This window comes from Hylobates moloch, unplaced genomic scaffold (genome assembly GCF_009828535.3).
Source record: "Hylobates moloch isolate HMO894 unplaced genomic scaffold, HMol_V3 SCAFFOLD_9, whole genome shotgun sequence".
Lineage (NCBI taxonomy): Eukaryota > Metazoa > Chordata > Mammalia > Primates > Hylobatidae > Hylobates > Hylobates moloch.
Window position 1 is genome coordinate 25,279,645 of NW_026652284.1, and position 20,163 is coordinate 25,299,807.

The following is a 20,163-nucleotide window of genomic DNA, read 5'->3' on the forward strand; positions in this document are numbered from 1 at the left end:
CTGGGATTGCAGGCGTGTGCCACCACATCCGGCTAATTTTTGTATTTTTAGTAGAGATGGGGTTTTGCCTTGTTGGCCAGGCTGGTCTCGAACTCCTGACCTCAGGTGATCCACCCACCTCGGCCTCTCAAAGTACTGGAATTACAGGTGTGAACCACTAAGCCCAGCCTCTGTTCCCCTGTTAATAGCCATTCAGGTTGTTCCAATTTTATGTTATTATGAACAATGTTGTATCAAACATCCTTGTAAATATCTCTCTCTCTTTTTTTTTTTTTTTTTTTTTGAGATGGAGTCTCGCTCTGTCGCCCATACTGGAGTGCAATGGCGGGATCTCGGCTCACTGCACCTCCGCCTCGCGGGTTCAAGCGATTCTCCTGCCTCAGCCTCCCGAGTAGCTGGGATTACAGGCACTCACCACCAAGCTCAGCCAATTTTTGTATTTTTAGTAGAGATGGGGTTTTACCACGTTGGCCAGGCTGGCCTTGAGCTCCTGACTTCGGTTGATTCACCCACCTCAGCCTCTCAAAGTGCTGAGATTGCAGGCATGAGCCACCGCACCTGGCCCCAAATCTTTATTAAAGCACATATTGCACTCTATTAATTGTCGTTTGTTTAATTGTGTGCCCGTTGCTCCCACTACTTTGTTACTACTTGAGAAGAGGGGCCTTATTCAGTTTGTCTTTAACCAAGCACTGAGCTTGATGCAGTCAGTATTTACTGAACAAATGAATGAGGGAACGAATGAATGAGGCTACCATCTGGATCGGTGGTCCTTGGACGTTTTTCTCTTGTGCCCCCTAAAATTATTATTTTATATTTATTTTATTATTTCATTTATTTTTTGAGACGGTCTCGCTCTGTCACCCAGACTGAAGTGCAGTGGTGCAATCTCAGCTCCTATAGTCTCGACTTCCCAGGCTCAAGTGATCCTTCCATCTCAGTCTCCTAAGCAGCTGAGACTATAGGTGCATGCTACTACACCTGGCTAATTTTTGCATTTTTTGCAGAGACAAGGTTTCACCATGTTGCCCAGGCTGGTTTGAAACTCCCGAGCTCAAGTGATCCACCCACTCGGCCTCCCAAAGTGCTGGGATTACAGGCGTGAGCCACTACGCCTGGCTTAAAATAATTTTTTAAAACTTTGCACCCCCTTTTTGTGAGGATTCTAACAGGAAACAAATGTTACACTCAAGACAATTCAAGGAGGTTATATACACAAAACGACTAATTTGGCCGGGCGCGGTGGCCCACGCTTGTAATCCCAGCACTTTGGGAGGCCGAGGCGGGCGGATCACGAGGTCAGGAGATCGAGACCACGGTGAAACCCCGTCTCTACTAAAAATACAAAAAAATTAGCCGGGCGTGGTGGCGGGCGCCTGTAGTCCCAGCTACTCGGAGAGGCTGAGGCAGGAGAATGGCGTGAACCCGGGAGGCGGAGCTTGCAGTGAGCCGAGATTGCGCCACTGCACTCCAGCCTGGGCGACAGAGCGAGACTCCGTCTCAAAAACAACAACAACAACAACAACATACTTTTTTTTTTTTTTGAGATGGAGTCTCGCTCTGTCGCCCAGGCTGGAGTGCAGTGGTGCAATCTCGGCTCACTGCAAGCTCTGCATCCCGGATTCACGGCATTCTCCTGCCTCAGCCTCCCAAGTAGCTGGGACTACAGGCGCTCGCCGCCACGCCTGGCTAATTTTTTTTGTATTTTCGTAGAGATGGGGTTTCACCGTGTTAGCCAGGATGGTCTTGAGCTCCTGACCTCGTGATCTGCCCATGTCAGCCTCCCAAAGTGCTGGGATTAGAGGCGTGAGCCACTGCGCCCGGCCAATAAAATATACTTTTTAGTAATTAAAAGAAAATCACCTAATCCAAACTCCGCTACCACCACCTGCCACCCTACACCCAAATCTACTCAGTGCTCAAATATATCTAACACAAGCCATGTATATAATTGAACACATTCTGGTAACTACCAAAAAAGTAAAAAGAAAGAGGTGAAATTAATTTTAATAATATATTTTATGTAACTCAGCAAATCTGAAATATTATCTTTCAACATGATATGATTATAAAAAATTGTTATGGAGATTTTTTTGTATTAAACTGTCTTGCCGGGTGCAGTGGCTCACGCCTGTAATCCTAGTACTTTGGGAGGCCAAAGTGGGACAACTGTATGAGTCTGGGAGTTCGAGACCAGCCTGGGCAAGATGGCAAGACTCTGTCTCTACAAAAAATACAAAAATTAGTTGGGCATGGTGGCACATGCCTATAATCCCAGCTACTAAGGAGGCTGAGGTGGGAGGACTGCTTGAGCCCAGGAGGTCAAGGCTGCAGTGAGCCATGATCGAGCCACTGCACTCCAGCCTGGGTGACAGAGCAAGAACCTGTCTCAAAAATAGTCATCATCATAATAAATAATAAATTTTAAAAATCATCTCCATGTAGACCCTTTCATGCGCTCATTAGCCACACTGGGCTGGTGAATGAAGCACAGACTTAAAGGGATCCTATTCCATCCTCAGACCACTCTGATAGGAAGTTTTCCCCTAGATGGTAAAATAATGCCGACTTTGTTTCTTCTTTAGGCTTTTTCTGCAAAGTGCTGGGATTACAGGCATGAGCCCCTGCGCCTGGCTCCCGATTTTTTTTTTTTTTTTTTTTTTTGTGAGACGGAGTCTCCTCTGTTGCCCAGGCTGGAGTGCAGTGGTGTGATCTCGGCTCACTGCAAACTCCGCCTCCCGGGTTCAAGCGATTCTCCTGCCTCAGCCTCCGGAGTAGCTGGGACTACAGGCACCTGCCACCATGCCTGGCTAATTTTTTTGTATTTTTTAATAGAGACGGGGTTTCACCGTGTTAGCCAGGATGGTCTCGATCTCCTGACCTCGTGATCCGCCTGCCTCGGCCTCCCAAAGTGCTGGGATTACAGGCGTGAGCTACTGCGCCTGGCCTTTTTTTTTTTTTTTTTTTTAAGACAGAATCAGCCGGGCTGTTAATCCCAGCTACTCAGGAGGCTGAGGCAGGAGAATTGCTTGAACTCAGGAGGTGGAGGTTGCAGTGAGCCGAGACCGCAGCACCGCACTGCAGCCTGAGTGACAGAGCAAGACTCTGTCTCAAAAAAAAAGAGACAGAGTCTTGCTATATCGCCCAGGCTGGTCTCAAACTTCTGGCCTCAAGGGATCCTCCCACCTCAGCCTCCCCGAGTGCTGAGATTACAGGGGTGAGCCACTGCACCCAGCTCCCTTGACTATCTCTGCAACTTCTCTGTAAATCTAAAATGATTCCACATAAAAAGTTTATTAAACATAGATTTTTTTTTTTTTTTTTTTTTTTTGCCTGGGCGACAGAGCGAGACTCCGTCGCCCAGGCTGGAGTGCAGTGGCGCAATCTCGGCTCACTGCAAGCTCCGCCTCCCGGGTTCACGCCATTCTCCTGCCTCAGCCTCTCCGAGTAGCTGGGACTACAGGCGCCCGCCACCACGCCCGGCTAATTTTTTGTATTTTTTAGTAGAGACGGGGTTTCACTGTGGTCTCGATCTTCTGACCTCGTGATCCGCCCGCCTCGGCCTCCCAAAGTGCTGGGATTACAAGCGTGAGCCACCGCGCCCGGCCTAAACATAGATATTATATATTGTGTGTATCATATTAGGAATCCTGGGGGGAAAGGCAACAATAAAAAAAAGATTCCGACTTGGCTCTGGTTGAATAACAAAGAAAAAAAAAAAGGAGCCCAAGCAGAGACCTCTGAGGCTGCTTTTGAGGAAGCATGGGGAAGGGGTGGAGTAGAGTAGTAAGCCAAATGAAATTGGAGGTTGGATCAGGGTTAAGCTTTTGGGACTTTATCCTGTGGCACGGGGAGTCATTGAAGGCTATTGAGCAAGGGTGTGGACTGATTACATAGTGATTCAGCCAAGGTCACACAGTCCAGCTTCCCTCGATCCTTCCCTCCCCCTACCCACTGCCCCTCCCTTCCACGTGCTCTTCTTTGCCTCCAGAGGCCTAGCTCTGGCACGACTCTAAGTCACTAGCATAGAGGTGATCACCTCCACTGCCCACATCTGCCCTAGCCTTGTTCAGGTGTCTTTAAAGACTCAACATTTTGGCCGGGCGCGGTGGCTCACGCTTGTAATCCCAGCACTTTGGGAGGCCGAGGCGGGCGGATCACGAGGTCAGGAGATCGAGACCACGGTGAAACCCCGTCTCTACTAAAAATACAAAAAATTAGCCGGGCGTGGTGGCGGGCGCCTGTAGTCCCAGCTACTCGGAGAGGCTGAGGCAGGAGAATGGCGTGAACCCGGGAGGCGGAGCTTGCAGTGAGCCAAGATTGCGCCACTGCACTCCAGCCTGGGCGACAGAGCGAGACTCCGTCTCAAAAAAAAAAAAAAAAAAGACTCAACATTTCTTTTTTTGTTTGTTTGTTTTGAGAAGCAGTCTCTGTCACGTAGGCTGCAGTGGCACAATCTCGGCTCACTGTAACCCCTGCCTCCCAGATTCAAATGTTTCTCATGCCTCAGCCTCCAGAGTAGCTGGGGTTACAGGTGCGTGCCACCACACCCAGCTAGTAGAGACGGGGTTTCACTGTGTTGACCAGGTCTCAAACTCCTGGCCTCCACCTGCCTTGGCCTCCCAAAGTGCTGGGATTATAGGCGTGAGCTACCATGCCTGACCCTCAACGTTTATTTTTTATTCTTGCTCTGTTGCCTAGGCTGGAGTGCAGTGGCGCAATCATACCTCACTGCAACTTCAAACTCCTGTGCTCCAGTGATCCTTCTGCCTCAGTGTCTTGAGTAGCTGAGACTACCAGTGAGGCTCAACATTTAGAATCTCAACATGCCACACCTGGTAAGGGCTGGCACCATTCCACCGACCCAGCACAGAGACCCCTTGGGCAGGGAGTTGCAGGGTGGAGCCTTATGCAAAATTCCACAAGTTCTAGGTTGAGTCATTTCTTCACCACACCCGCTCTGCTCACTCTCCTCCCCCAGTGAGATAAGTCCAGTACTTCGGTGGAGGAAGGGGCTCAGCAGCAGAAGAAGATGGGGCTTCAAGACTAAACCAGAATATTGTGCCACCAGGAGAATTGTCAATTCTCTCTTCAACAGGCCTTCTTGAAACCACACATATGCCAAGGTCAGAAGCTGGGGGGAAGGAAGTTGGATAGAAAAAGGAGTTGAAGGGGAATAAATGTACTTGTGTACTTTTTTCCTGCCAGCAATAGCAGCAATGAGAGTTCAAGGCTAGAATTAATTAGATTCTCACACCCCAATTAAGCCAGTTTTCTCCATCCTGGTTGTTAACAAAAGGCTAACATTATTAAACAATCTGTTCTGTGCCAGGCACTGTATGCATAACTTCATGTGTTCCTCATGGCAAATCTGTATTAGTATACCCATTTTATAAACGAGAAAACCGAGGCTTAGAGAAGGTAAGGATGTGCCCAGGTTTATGCAACTAGCATGTGATGCAGCTGGCAAAGAGCAAAACCAGTTCAAGTCTTCCGAAGACTGCGTGGGTTTAAAAGTGCTCTGGGGGAATTTCATCTTTCAGGGAAGGAGGAAATGGTTTTATAGTAAAATCCTTATTCCTTTCAGGGTATTCAGTGCCCATTTCTGACCCCTGCCATGACTGGAGTGGTCACAGCATGGAGAGAATCTCTGACCTCAAAGCCACACCCTTCTTTTTGCCCAGAAGGGTGCGTCCCCATATCTGCATGTGTCCCTCCTCACTTCATTCAGGTCTCTGCCTAAAAATCAGAGGAGCCTTCTCTGATCACCCTATCCAAATGACAACCTCCATGTGTAGCCTCATAATCAGTCTAATTCGTCTTCATAGCACCTACCACGTCTGTCTCCACCCACTAGAATGTAAACTCCATGAGGACAGGACCTGGTCTGTTTTGTTCACTGCTGTATTCTCAATGCCTGGAATGGTGCCTGACATATAGTAGGCCCCTAACAAATATGTGGGGGTTTTTTTTGTTTGTTTTTTGTTTTTTGTTTTTTTTTTTGAAACAGAGTCTTGCTCTGTCACCCAGGTTGCAGTGCAGTGGCACGATCTTGGCTCAGTGCAACCTCCACCTCCCAGGTTCAAGCGATTCTCCTGCTTTAGCCTCCTGAGTAGCTGGGATTACATGCCTTTGCCACCATGCCTCACTAATTTTTGTATTTTAAGTAGGGGCAGAGGTTTCACATGTTGCCCAGGCTGGTCTTGAACTCATGGCCTCAAGTGATCCACCCACCTCAGCTTCCCAAAGTGCTGGGATTACAGGCATGAGCCCCCACCCCCAGTCACAAATATGTGTTGAATGAATACAAAGGGAAAATTCAGCTTGCTTTCACTAAGGGTATTTGACACTCCTGCTTCCATCAGCTTCTAAATTCGTCTTACCCCTCAAAGCCTTGCTCCTTTGTCCTCTCTTCAGGGCCTTCTCCCTCATCTTCCCCAGCCCAGGGATTGATACAGCCACCCAACCAGCTGCTCCAGCCAGGAACTGGAAGATACCCTCACCTCCCCCTTCTTTCTTCCCACCTCTGCCCCCCGGCTCCCCATTACTTCCAGTGTTCAATTAATCACCAGCTCCAGTCCACTCTGCCTCTTTTTAAAACTTTTTTGGGGCAGGGTCTCACTCTGTTGCCCAGGCTGGTCTCGAACTCCTGGGCTCAAGTAGTCCTCCCACCTCTGCCTCCCAAAGTGCCAGGATTACAGGCATGAGCCACCGTGCCTGGCCTCCATTCTGCCTCTTAATTATCTCCTAAATCTGCTCATATCTCCCAATCTTTGCTACAACCCCTCTACCAGGCAACCCTCCTATTTTCACTGGGTTACTGCACCAACTTTCTCACCAGCCTCCTGCCTCCAGTTTGGCCCCTGCTAGTCAGTCTCCACATTGCAATCAGTGATTGGTCTAAAGCTCAAATTGCCTTGGTAAACAAAGCATTGAGTCCTTAGCGGCCTGAGATAAAGTCCAAAACCTTAATGTGGGTTACAAAGCCCTGCCCCATCTGACCACAGTCTCACTCTTAGCCATACTCTGCTCCTGCCTACTTGAACTATTTCCAGTTCCCCAAATGCGCTCCTGATAGTTATTTTGCCCCAGAGCTCAGGCCAACTCCTGCTCATCACTCAGGCCTCAGCTCGGACGTTGCTTTCTCCAGGAAAGCCTCCCCGACTTCTTCTGTCCAACTAGGCTGGGCTAGACGTCTTTAGTGTATCTTAGGGTATAGAATCAGGGCATTCTCCCTACCTGGAGGACTGCCATTGGTCACTGGTCCAATTTCCACCGTTTCCGTTTCTTGATTGGTGTCACTGCTTAAATAGCCTTCTCTGCTTCTCTGATGCCTCTCACCCTTCAAGACCTATCTTTCTAGACTTGTTATCTAGAAAACTCTCTGGGGAGTAAAAAGTAGGCAGCCTCTGAGTGAGGATACCCCAAGCTCAAGCCACCTCTGCCACTTCTTAGTGATACAACCTTGGGCATGTCACCTCCATGTAAAAACATTAATATCTACCTCACAGTTGTTATAAGTAAAATTATAAATGTTAAAGGACAATTGGCCGGGCACAGTGGCTCACGCCTAGAATCCCATCACTTTGGGAGGCCAAGGCGAACGGATCATCTGCAGTCACGAGGTCGAGACCAGCCTGACCAACATGGTGAAACCCTGTCTCTACTAAAAACACAAAAATTAGTAGGGCGTGGTGGCACACGCCTGTAATTTCAGCTACTCAGGAGGCTGAGGCAGGAGAATTGCTTGAACCTGGGAGGTGAAGGGTGCAATGAGCCGAGATCGTGCTATTGCACGGTAGCCCGGGCGACAAGAGTGAAACTCCATCTCAAGAAAAAAAAAAAAAAGAAGGATGTTAAAGGACAATGTAAACACTGCGATGTGTTATGGAGACGTGAGGATGATTATTCTCTGCTGGCACTGTGCTCCTGCAGCACTCACAGGCCGTGACCTGCCATTTGCATTTCATTATATCCTGCCTCCAGTGATCTACTCTCTGCAGCCAGTGTGGAAGCCAGCTAGGTTCTCTTCTCTAGCTCTTCCGCATCCCCTGGAGTTCGGAGATTGGTGGTGAGCAAATAGAAGGTGTATGTGATTATAACCAACTACCATTTATTTATCACCTACTAAGCACTAATTACTTTACACATATTACAGTCAGGCACTGCATAGTGATGTTTTACTCAACTACGTATACAGCAGCGGTTCCATAAGATTGGAACACCATGTTTTTATTGTACCTTTTTCATGTTTGGGTATGTTTAGATACACAAATACTTACCATCGTGTTACAATTGCCTACAGTGTTCGGTACACTAACACGGTGTATAGGTTTGTAGCCTAGGAGCAATAGGTTATGCCATATAGCCTAGGTGTGTAGGAGGCCATACTATCTAGGTTTGTGTAAGTACACTCTATGATGTTTACATGACGAAATCGCCTAATAATGCATTTCTCAGAATATATCCTTGTTAAGTAACGCGTAGCTGTATTTCTTTTTCTTTTTCTTTTCTTTTTTTTTTTTTTTTGAGACGGAGTCTCACTCTGTCACCCAGGCTGGAGTGCAGTGGCGCAATCTTGGCTCACTGCAACCTCCACCTCCCAGGTTCAAGTGATTCTTCTGCCTCAGCCTCCCAAGTAGCTGGGACTACAGGCACGCGCCATCACGCCCAGCTAATTTTTGTATTTTTAGTAGAAACGGGGTTTCACCATATTAGCCAGGCTGGTCTCGAACTCCTGACCTCGTGATCTGCCTGCCTCAGCCTCCCAAAGTTCTGGGATTACAGGCTTGAGCCACCACACATGGCCCGTATAGCTGTATTTCTAATTCTCAGAACTACCCAGGAGACAAGTAATTTTATCTCCACGATGCAACCTAAGGCTTAGAAAAATTAAATAACTTGCTGGGCGCGGTGGCTCACGCCTGTAATCCTAGCACTTTGGGAGGCCGAGGCAGGCGGATTGCCTGAGTTCAGGAGTTCGAGAACAGCCTGGGCAACACGGTGAAACCCCATCTCTAATAAAATACAAAAAATTAGCTGGGCATGGCGGCGTGTGCCTGTAGTCCCGGCTACTCGGGAGGCTGAGGCAGGAGAATTGCTTGAACCCGGGAGGCGGAGGTTGCAGTGAGCCAAGATCATGCCACTGCACTCCAGCCTGGTGACAGAGCGAGACTCCGTCCAAAAAAAAAAAAAAAAAAAGAAAAATTAAATAACTTGTCCAAGGTCACAGAGCTGTTGAGGTTAGGGACCTTGGGAATCTTTCTGGCACTTTCCCCAGCTTGATGTTAACGGGCTCATGGCCTTCCTCCTGCCGTTTCCTCTCTTGGTCATAAGCTGAGCTGTGTCCAGAGAAAGAGAAAAAATAAATCAAACTTGGGATGTGGCAAAGGAGGTGAGTGTCATGCCATAGACCAGACACATGGCAGGAGGAGACTTTTATTTTATTTTATTTTATTTTTGAGATGGAGTTTCACTCTTATCGCCCAGGCTGGAGTGCAGTGGTGCAATCTCAGCTCACTGCACCCTCCGCCTCCCAGGTTCAAGCGATTCTCCTGCCTTAGCCTCCCAAGTAGCTGGGATTACAGGCACCTGCCACCAAGCCCAGCTAATTTTTGTGTTTTTAGTAGAGATGGGATTTCACCATGTTAGCCAGGCTGGTCTTGAACTCCTGACCTCAGGTGATCTGTCCACCTTGCCCTAAAGTGCTGGGATTACAGGCATGAGCCACTGCGCTCAGACAGGAGGAGACTTTTTTTTTTTTTTTTGAGATGGAGCCTCACCCTGTCACCCAGGCTGGAGTGCAGTGGGACCGTGTTGGCTCACTGCAACCTCCATATCCTGGGTTCAAGCAATTCTCCTGCCTCAGCCTCCTGAGTAGCTGGGATTGCAGGGGCCCACCACCATGCCTGGCTAATTTTTATATTTTTAGTAGAGATGGGGGTTCCACCATTTTGGCCAGGCTGGTCTTGAACTCCTGACCTCAGGTGATCCTCCCGCCTGGGCCTCCCAAAGTGCTGGGATTACAGGCGTGAGCCACCGAACCCAGCCAGGAGGAGACTTTTAAAATGAAAATTAAGATACGGCTCCACCCAAAGCACTGTCACAAAGCCCTGGTTCTGTGAATGCAGTGTGACAGGTGGTCAGGAAAAGCCCTGCGACATCTTCTAGCTGTGTCAGCACTGAAGTGATGCCCACATCTTAAACATGGAGAGTAGATCGGAGTGGGATCTGTTAGCCAGATCACTCACGGTAAGGGAATGGTCTGCTATTACCCACAAGGGTTTCTATCCTCTCTGACAAAGATTTTAATTCAGGAAGAGAAGATGCAGGGTTCATAGTGAGCCACGAGGTGGCACTGTGAGAGGAGGTCACACAAAGTACCGAATTAGAACCTCTGGACGTGAAGGATTAGAAGAGATTTTATAGCAGAGAAATGCAAAGTAAACGCCTCCTTTTACGGAAGAGATATGAGGTCCAGAGAAGTTATTCAAGTTGTAGAGTTTTGTGGTTAAGCCAGTACCAGAGACCCAGGTCTCTCTAAGTCTGGTGCACTTAACCTATAATGCTCACCAAATCACATCTAGATTCCCACCCATTCATGGTGTGATCTTACTCAAGTCACTGATGTATTTCTGGGTCTCAGTCTTCCTGACCATAGAATGTAGGACTAGTCTAGATCTGGTTTTCTTTTTCTTTTTCTTTTTTTTTGAGACAGAGTTTTGCTCTTGTTGCCCAGGCTGGAGTGCAATGACGCGATCTCAGCTCACTGCAACCTCCACCTCCTGGGTTCAAGTGATTTTTCTGCCTCAGACTCCCGAGTAGTTGGGACTATGGGCGTGTGTCACCACGCCTAGCTAATTTTTGTGTTATTAATAGAGACAGGGGTTTCACCATATTGGCCACGCTGGTCTCGAACTCCTGACCTCAGGTGATGTGCCCACCTCAGCTTCCCAAAGTGCTGGGATTACAGGCGTGAGCCACCACGCCCGGCCTCATTTTTATATTTTTCTTTTTTTGTTTGAGATGGAGTCTCACTCTGTCACCCAGGCTAGAGTGCAGTGGCATGATCTTGGCTCACTGCAACCTCTGCCTCCCAGACTTAAGTGATTTTCCTGCCTCAGCCTCCCGAGTAGCTGAGATTACAGGCATGCACCACCATGCTCAGCTAATTTTTTTGTATTTTTAGTAGAGATGGGGTTTCACCATGTTGGCCAGGCTGGTCTCAAACTCCTGACCTCAAATGGCTTGCCCGCCTCTGCCTCCCAGAATGCTGGGATTACAGGTGTAAGCCACCGTGCCTGGGTTTTTTTGTTGTTGTTGTTGTTTGTTTGTTTGTTTTGTTTTTTGTTTTTTTAGGAGCAGAAGTTTAATAGGTAAGAGAAAGAGAAAGGAAAACAGCTCTCTTCTCTAGTGAAAGAGAGGGCACTTTTGAGAGGAAAAGGCTGGCCAGTGGCGGATGCACTGGATTTTATATGCAGGCTTGAGGAGGTGCTGTCTGCATACACAGAAAGGATAGGAGACATGGCAGTCACGGACAGAAAAGGAGGAGATTACCATAGAAAAGTTGGAGAGCCTGTTGCTGACGCCCCATCGGGTGGTCGGAGGCTGGGGTCAGTCCAGAAGCCTTTGGATAACACCAGGGGGTAGCCTCAGCCAGAAATCCTCAGTTACTTCCAGGACCTCTTCAGCCCCACGTGACAGCTAAGTCCTCTGTGAAAGGAAGCTGGTTCAAACATGGCTAACTTGCCCAGCAATCTGTGGGTACTGGGGGATTCTCCATGTTCTCCTCAGCAGCCTCACATCTAAGTCTTTAAGAACACAGCCATGCTAATCGCATTCTTAAATGGCTGAAGGATGCCTGTTAGTGATTTGATTTGGTTCTAAAACGGAGGCCTGACACGGTGTGGCTCACACCTGGTATCCTATCATTTTGGTAGGCTGAGGCGGGCAGATCACCTGCCGTCAGGAGTTCAAGAGGAGCCTGGCCAACATGACAAAACCCCATCTCTACTAACAATACAAAATCAGCTCAGCACAGTGGTGCAGGCCTGTAATCCCAGCTACTTGGGAGGCTGAGGCAGGAGAATCATTTGAACCTGGGAGGTGGAGGTTGCTGTGAGCCGAGATTATACCACTGCACTCCAGCCTGGGTCAGAGAGGAAGACCCTGCCTCAAGATAATAAAATAAAATTAAATAAATAAAATAAAATAAAATAAAATTAAATAAATAAAATAAAATAAAATAAATAAAAATAAAATAAAATACAATGGAGGCTGAGAGCCCTAAAATGAAAGGACAGAGTTGGAGTCTGCTCCTGTACTCACTGTTTCAATGAATGATGTACCTTGGTGTCCTGGACAAGGTCCCCAGGATGAAGCAGCTATGTTGTCTGGGTAGGTACCCAGGGTTCATCATCTCACGCCAAGAAAATTTAGGACATGGACACACATGAGGAGTTTAGGAGCAGAGGTTTGATAGGCAAGAGAAAGAGAAAGGAAAACAGCTCTCTCCCTAGTGAAAGAGGGGGTACTTCTGAGGGGAAAAATCCCCCTTTTTTTTTTTTTTTGAGATGGAGTCCTGCTCTGTCACTCAGGCTGGAGTGCATTGGCGCAATCTCAGCTCACTGCAACCTCCACCTCCCAGGTTCAAGCGATTCTCCTGCCTTAGCCTCCTGAGTAGCTGAGTAGCAGGCAGATTACTTGAGCTCAGGAGTTCAAGATCAGCCTGGGCAACAACATGGCGAAACTCTGTCTCTACCAAAAAAAAGTAGAGATGAGATCTTGCTATGTTGCCCAGGCTGGTCGTAAACTTGAACCAGGGAGGCAGAGGTTGCAATGAGCCAAGATTGCACCACTGCACTCCAGCCTGGGCGACAGAGCGAGACTCTGTCTCAAAAAAAAAAAAAACTTATTTCACTTTATCTCCAGTATTGGCTTACAAGTTATACCTATTTTTAAATTTTCAGTGGTTACCGTAGTACTTATAATGCATATATTTAACTTATCACAGTCTACTTCCTGTTTTTTTTTTTTTTGGGACGGAGTCTCGCTCTGTTGCCGAGGATGAAGTGCAATGGTGTGATCTCGGCTCACTGCAAACTCCGCCTCCCAGATTCAAGCGATTCTTCTGCCTCAGCCTCCGGAATAGCTGGGACTACAGGCATGTGCCACTACGCCCAGCTAATTTTTGTATTTTTAGTAGATACAGGGTTTCACCATATTGGTCAGGCTGGCCTCGACTCCTGACCTCGTGATCTGCCCGCCTCGTTCTCTCAAAGTGCTGGGATTACAGGCATGAGCAACTGCACCTGGCCCAGAATCTACTTTCAAAGAATATTAAACCATTTCCCATATATTGCAAGAACCTCACAACAATATACTTCCAGTTCCTTCCTACCACCTTTGGTACTCTTCTTAATCTTTTTATTTTTTTTTCTTAAGATGGGGTCTCGCTAAATTACCCAGGCTGGTCTTGGACTCCTGGGCTCAAGTAATCCTCCCACCTTGGCTTTCCAAAGTGCTAGGATTACTGGCGTGAGCCACTGTGCCCGGCCAATTATTTTTTAAAGAGATTAAACATAAGAATAATGGGCTGGGTGTGGTGGCTCACACCTGTAATCCCAGCAATTTGGGAGGCCGAGGCGGGCGGATCATCTAAGGTCGGGAGTTTGAGATCAGCCTGACCAACGTGGTGAAACCCCATCTCTACTAAAAATACAAAAATTAGCTGGGTGTGGTGGCGCATGCCTGTAATCCCAGCTGCTCAGGAGGCTGAGGCAGGAGAGTCGCTAGAACTCGGGAGGCGGAGGTTGTGGTGAGCCGAAATCGTGCCATTGCACTCTGGCCTGGGCAACAAGAGTGAAACTCCATCTCAAAATAAATTAAAAAAAAGAATAATGTTTTTCATCTTTACCTTGTATTTTTACCATTTTCAGTACTCTTCATTTCTTTGTGTAGATCCAAGTTCCATCTGGTATCATATACCTTCTGCATGAGGAATTTCCTTTACCTTTTCTCATTGTAGGTCTGCTGACAATGATTTTTCTCAGCGTTTGTTTGTTGCTTGGTCAACTTTCAGCCACCCCTGCACACTTGCACCCCAGCCGAGCTCCTTCCCCATGCTCCTGCATCTCCCACTATGGCAGACTGCCTTTGCTTGTTCCTTGGTACTGGGCTCCTCAGGAAGTGAGATGGGTTTCTCCGTTGTCTTGACCCAGCCTTCGTCTTAGGCAGAGTCAATACATCCGGGACTTAGGCTGGAGCCGTCTCAGCATTCCTGCCCCTCCTCCATGTATTTTTGGTTATCTGCAGTGTTAGCAGTTCTCAGCTTATTATTGCTATAGGATCCTGGGCCTCAGATGGTTTCCCTGAAAAGGTAGAGGGTTTTTGCTTCTACCCTTCTTCCAGGTGCAGTGGGTCACGGGGTGAGAGTGTTTCCTACCCACCCAATACCAAAGGCAAATGAGTTTTGCTTCCACTCCTTTCTAGAAGCAATAAATCTTTGCTGAGCTGTGGCATGAGAGGGTCTGCTTTCCCTCCTGCAGACACCTTCGCCCCCTTGAAAAGCAGCTTGTGGGACTTCATGCTCATCCCTCAACTACAGCCTACCACCTGCACACCCTCGCCACTGAGGGGGCTCTCTCTGGTCTCCTGCCCTGCCGCCAGTCTTGTAAGGACCCACCGGAGGCCCATGGAAAAGAGCTTGGAGTGAGTGCAAACTCCCCTTGTGTCTAGGCCCCAGTCTGTAACAAACTGATACGCTGGCGCACACTTGGTGCTTAAAAATTTTTTTAAGCTTTAGCTGATTTTCTTTTACCCGCTTGAATGGCAGCCACCACATTCCCCCATGCTCTGACAAAGGTGATGCAGTTTGTGTGTTCCATCACCATCTGTGAGAGGCTTGTATCTCTTTGAAATTCAATTGACTTGGTTGCCTTGCAACCTTAGCTCTCTGATGAGCTCAAGAAAAATTAGGACTTTATAAATTATCTGCCGTTTCCTCATTGTTAAGGGAAGAGCAATGTTCTTTGCCACTGTCTTCATTCCAGGTGAGAGTGGAAGCCTAAAATCTTTCTTGAAACTTACTTTTTATTACTAAACAACATATCTTGGATATCTTTCATGGCAATAACAAGGGATTTACATAGTGTTTCGGTACCACCTTGGCTGCAATGGAGTACCCTACACAGGAATATTTTCTTTTTTTTTTGAGACAGAATCTCGCTGTGTCGCCCAGGCTGGAGTACAGTGGCACGATCTCGGCTCACTGCAACCTCTGCCTCCCGGGTTCAAGAGATTCTCCTGCCTCAGCCTCCCAAGTAGCTGGGATTACAGGCACACGCTGCCACGCCCAGCTAATATTTTGTATTTTTAGTAGAGATGGGGTTTCTGCATGTTGGTCAGGCTGGTCTTGAACTCCTGACCTCAGGTGATCCGCCTGCCTCAACCTCCCAAAGTGCTGGGATTACAGGCATGAGCCACAGCGCCTGGTGTTTTTTTTGTTTTTGTTTTTGTTTTGAGACTTTTTTTTTTTGAGACAGGGTCTCCCTCTGTCACCCAGGCTGGAGTGCAGTGGCTCAATATTGGCTCACTGCAATCTCCGGCTCCTGGGTTCAAACAATTCTCCTGTCTCAGCCTCCAGAGCAGCTGGGACTACAGGCATGAGCCACCACGCCTGGCTAATCTTTGTATTTTTAGTAGAGACGGGGTTTCACCATGTTGGCCAGGCTTGTCTTGAACTCCTGACCTCAGGTGATCTGCCTGCCTCAGCCTTCCAAAGTGCTGGGATTACAGGCGAGAGCCACCACTCCCGGCTAGAATATTTTCAGAAATAATTCCCAAATCCTCAAGGATGGATCCATCTCTTGCTGCATCCGAGCATTTGTGCCAGGCACTGTGGGGCAACGTATTCGTCCATTCACCTGGTAAGTATTTACTGAGAGCATCCCATGCACACGTATCTACCAGGCTAGCTGCTGGAGATTCTATAGGCAGACCTGGTCCTGGCCTTCATGGGGCTCAGAGTATGGCAAAGCAGATAGTGGGGAAAAACATCACAACAGATGTGGTAAGTGTTACAAAAGGGGAAGTAGAGGACACTGTGGGAGATTATGACTAGGGAACCAATCTAGCCCTGTTCAAGAAAGGCCTTCCTGGCCAGGCACGGTGGCTCATGTCTGTAATCCTAGCATTTTGGGAGGCCAAGATGGGTGGATCACTTGAGGTCAGGAGTTCGAAACCAGCCTGGCCAAATGGTGAAACCCATCTCTACTAAAAATACAAAAAAAAAAAAAAAAAAAAAAAATCAACGGGGCATGGTGGCGGGTGCCTGTAATCCCAGCTAACTCAGAGGCTGAGGCAGGAGAATCGCTTGAACTCGGGAGGCAGAGGTTGTGGTGAGCCAAGATCGCACCCCTGCACTCCAGCCTGGGCGACAGAGCAAGACTCCATCTAAAAAAAAAAAAGAAAGGCCTTCCTAAAGAAGGGGCATTTTAGTGAGAGCTGCAGGATACTTAGGACTCAGCCAGGCAAAGAGAGGAAGTGTTCTAGTTATGATGGCTGCATACCAAATTTCTCCAATGCTTATTGGCATAAAACAGCCGTTTATTACAATCACGAGTTCTCTGGGTCAGGAATTCAGGCAAGACACCACAGGTGGCTTACCTCTGCACCAGTGTCTGGGGACTAGCTGGAGCACTTAAAGGCTGAAACCTGGAATCAACTAAAGGTGGTGATTAATGTCCGCTGTTGGCTAGGGGCCTCAGCTCCTCTGCATGTAGGCTTCTTTGAGTGATCGCTCCACGTGGGCCAGTTTGGGCTTCCTCAGCACAGGACTAGGTTCCAAGGGCAAACATCCCAAGAAAGGGACTCAGGCAGAAGTAATATCACCTTTTAGACCCAACTTCAGTAGTCACTCGGCATTCTGTCTCCTGCGTTCTAATTGTTAAGGCGGTCAATAAGAGTCCCATTCCATTTCAAGGGGAGGGGAAACAAAAACAGACTCCCTCTCTTGATGAGGGAGCAGCAAGATTCTGGAAGAGCAGAAATATTGCCATGGCCATTCTTGGAAAACACAATCTGCCACAGAGGGAAGAGTGTTTCAGTGTGAGAGAATGCTTGAGCAAAAATCTTCCAGTGAGAGAAGAAAGGGCACACCCTAAGACAGAAAAGGAGCCTGGTAAGGCTAGCCACGAGGAGACTGGTAGAAAATGAGGCTTACGAGGTCAAAAATCAACATCCTCATTCTCGCCCTGAAGAAGTGTATCATCTTAACAGCTATGGTGCCTCCCTTCTATTTAGTGCTTTATAAGCCACAGAGCGATGCCTCAGTTCTTTCCTCATTTGTTTCAAACAACAGTCTTGTGAGGGACGTAAGCTTAGCCCTATAAAGACGAAGAAACTAACCATCAGTGACATGAAGTGGGAGGCAACACAGTGGGGCAGGACTACTCACAGCAATTTTAGATGTCACATGGATAAACATTTTACATGTTAATAGTGAATGTCGCCTGGTATGATTCCATCCTGAGCGGCTGTTCTCTCGAGCAGCGTTCGTTTATCTCCGTCCACCTTCTCTCCCACCTAAGTGTGTGCCGCCACCCGATAGAAGATTCGATGGACATGGACATGAGCCCCCTGAGGCCCCAGAACTATCTTTTCGGTTGTGAACTAAAGGCTGACAAAGATGATCACTTTAAGGTGGGTAATGATGAAAATGAGCACCAGTTATCTTTAAGAACGGCCAGTTTAGGGGCTGGTGCAAAGGATGAATTGCACATTGTTGAAGAAGAGGCAATGAATTACGAAGGCAGTCCAATTAAAGTAACACTGGCGACTTTGAAAATGTCTGCACAGCCAACGGTTTCCCGTGGAGGCTTTGAAATAACACCACCAGTGGTCTTAAGGTTGAAGTGTGGTTCAGGGCCAGTGCATATTAGTGGACAGCACTTAATAGCTGTGGAGGAAGATGCAGAGTCAGAAGATGAAGAGGAGGAGGATGTGAAACTCTTAAGTATATCTGGAAAGCAGTCTGCCCCTGGAGGTGGTAGCAGGGTTCCACAGAAAAAAGTAAAACTTGCTGTTGATGAAGATGATGATGATGATGGTGGTTTTGATGATGAAGAAGCTGAAGAAAAAGTGCCAGTGAAGAAATCTAATATGAGATACTCCAGCCAAAAATGCACACAAGTCAAATCAGAATGGAAAAGACTCAAAACCATCATCAGCACCAAGATCAAAAGGACAAGAATCCTTCAAAAAACAGGAAAAAACTCCTAAAACACCAAAAGGACCTAGTTCGGTAGAAGACATTAAAGCAAAAATGCAAGCAAGTATAGAAAAAGGTGGTTCTCTTCCCAAAGTGGAAGCTGAGTTCATCAATTATGTGAAGAATTGCTTCTGGCTAACTGACCAAGAGGCTATTCAAGATCTCTGGCAGTGGAGGAAGTCTCCTTAAGGAAATAGTTTCGGCCGGCGCGGTGGCTCACGCTTGTAATCCCAGCACTTTGGGAGGCTGAGGGGGGCGAATCACGAGGTCAGGAGATCGAGACCACGGTGAAACCCCGTCTCTACTAAAAATACAAAAAATTAGCCCGGCGTGGCGGCGGGCGCCCGTAGTCCCAGCTACTCGGAGAGGCTGAGGCAGGAGAATGGCGTGAACCCAGGAGGCGGAGCTTGCAGTGAGCCGAGATCGCGCCACTGCACTCCAGCCGGGGTGACAGAGCGAGACTCCGTCTCAAAAAAAAAAAAAAAAAAATAGTTTCAACAATTTGTTAAAAAATTTCCATCATATTTCATTTCTGTAACAGTTGATATCTGGCTGTCCTTTTTATAATGCAGAGTGAGAACTTTCCCTACCATGTTTGATAAATGTTGTCCGGGTTCCATTGCCAAGAATGTGTTGTCCAAAATGCCTGTTTAGTTTTTTTGTTTTTTTTTTTTGAGATGGAGTCCTGCTCTGTCGCCCAGGCTGGAGTGCAGTGGCGCAATCTCAGCTCACTGCAAGCTCCGCCGCCCGGGTTCACGCCATTCTCCTGCCTCAGCCTCTCCGAGTAGCTGGGACTACAGGCGCCCGCCACCACGCCCGGCTAATTTTTTGTATTTTTAGTAGAGACGGGGTTTCACCATGGTCTTGATCTCCTGACCTCGTGATCCGCCCGCCTCGGCCTCCCAGAGTGCTGGGATTACAAGCGTGAGCCACCGCGCCCGGCCGCCTGTTTAGTTTTTAAAGATGGAACTCTACCCTTTGCTTGGTTTTAAGTATGTATAGAATGTTATGATAGGACATAGTAGTAGTGGTGGTCAGACATGGAAATTGTGGGAAGACAAAAATATACATGTGAAATAAAACTCAGTATTTTAATAAAGTAAAAAAAAAAGTTAATGTCAGGCCAGGTGTGGTGGCTTATGCCTGTAATCCCAGTACTTTGGGAGGCTGTGATAGGTGGATCATCTGAGGTCAGTAGTTCGAGATCAGCTTGGCCAACATGGTGAAACCCCATCTCAACTAAAAATACAAAAATTAGCTGGGCGTGATGGTGGGTGCCTGTAATCCCAGCTACTTAGGAGGCTGAGGCAGGACAATCGCTTGAACCCGGGAGGCAGAGGTTGCAGTGAGCCGATATTGAGCCATTGCACTCCAGCCTGGGCGACAGAGCGAGACTCTGTCTCAAAAAAAACAATAACTTGTACAACTTGCGACCTGCGTCCTGTGAGCTGCATACGGCCCACAATGGCTTTGAATGCAGCCCAACACAAACTCATAAATTTTCTTAAAATATTATGAGATTTTAGGCCAGGCACGGTAGCTCATGCCTGTAATCCCAGCACTTTGGGAGGCCGAGGTAGGCGGATCACGAGGTCAGGAGTTCAAGACCAGCCTGGCCAAGATGGTGAAACCCTGTCTCTACTAAATACACAAAAAATAGCCGAGTGCAGTGGCAGGCGCCTGTAATCCCAGCTACTCAGGAGGCTGAGGCAGGAGAATCACTTGAACCCAGGGGGCAAAGATTGCAGTGAGCCGAGATCACACCACTGCATTCCAGCTTGGGTGACGGAGTGAGACTCCTTCTTAAAAAAAAAAAAAAAAAAAATTATGAGTTTTTGTTTTTTGTTTTTTAAGCTCATCAGCTATCGTTAGTGTATTTTAGTTAGTGTTTAGTT

At 47.7% G+C, this 20,163-nt stretch overlaps 1 protein-coding gene across 1 annotated transcript; it reads left to right on the plus strand.

The window, feature by feature from the left end:
* The first annotated feature begins 11,523 nt into the window (after positions 1-11,523).
* On the plus strand, positions 11,524-18,457 carry LOC116813800 (nucleophosmin-like). The gene is made up of 5 exons (XM_032760917.2): positions 11,524-11,645; positions 14,027-14,187; positions 14,547-14,709; positions 17,589-18,149; positions 18,238-18,457. Exons 1-5 carry the CDS (start codon positions 11,524-11,526, stop codon positions 18,455-18,457), a joined length of 1,227 nt encoding a protein of 408 aa, XP_032616808.2.
* The last annotated feature ends 1,706 nt before the right edge of the window (positions 18,458-20,163 follow it).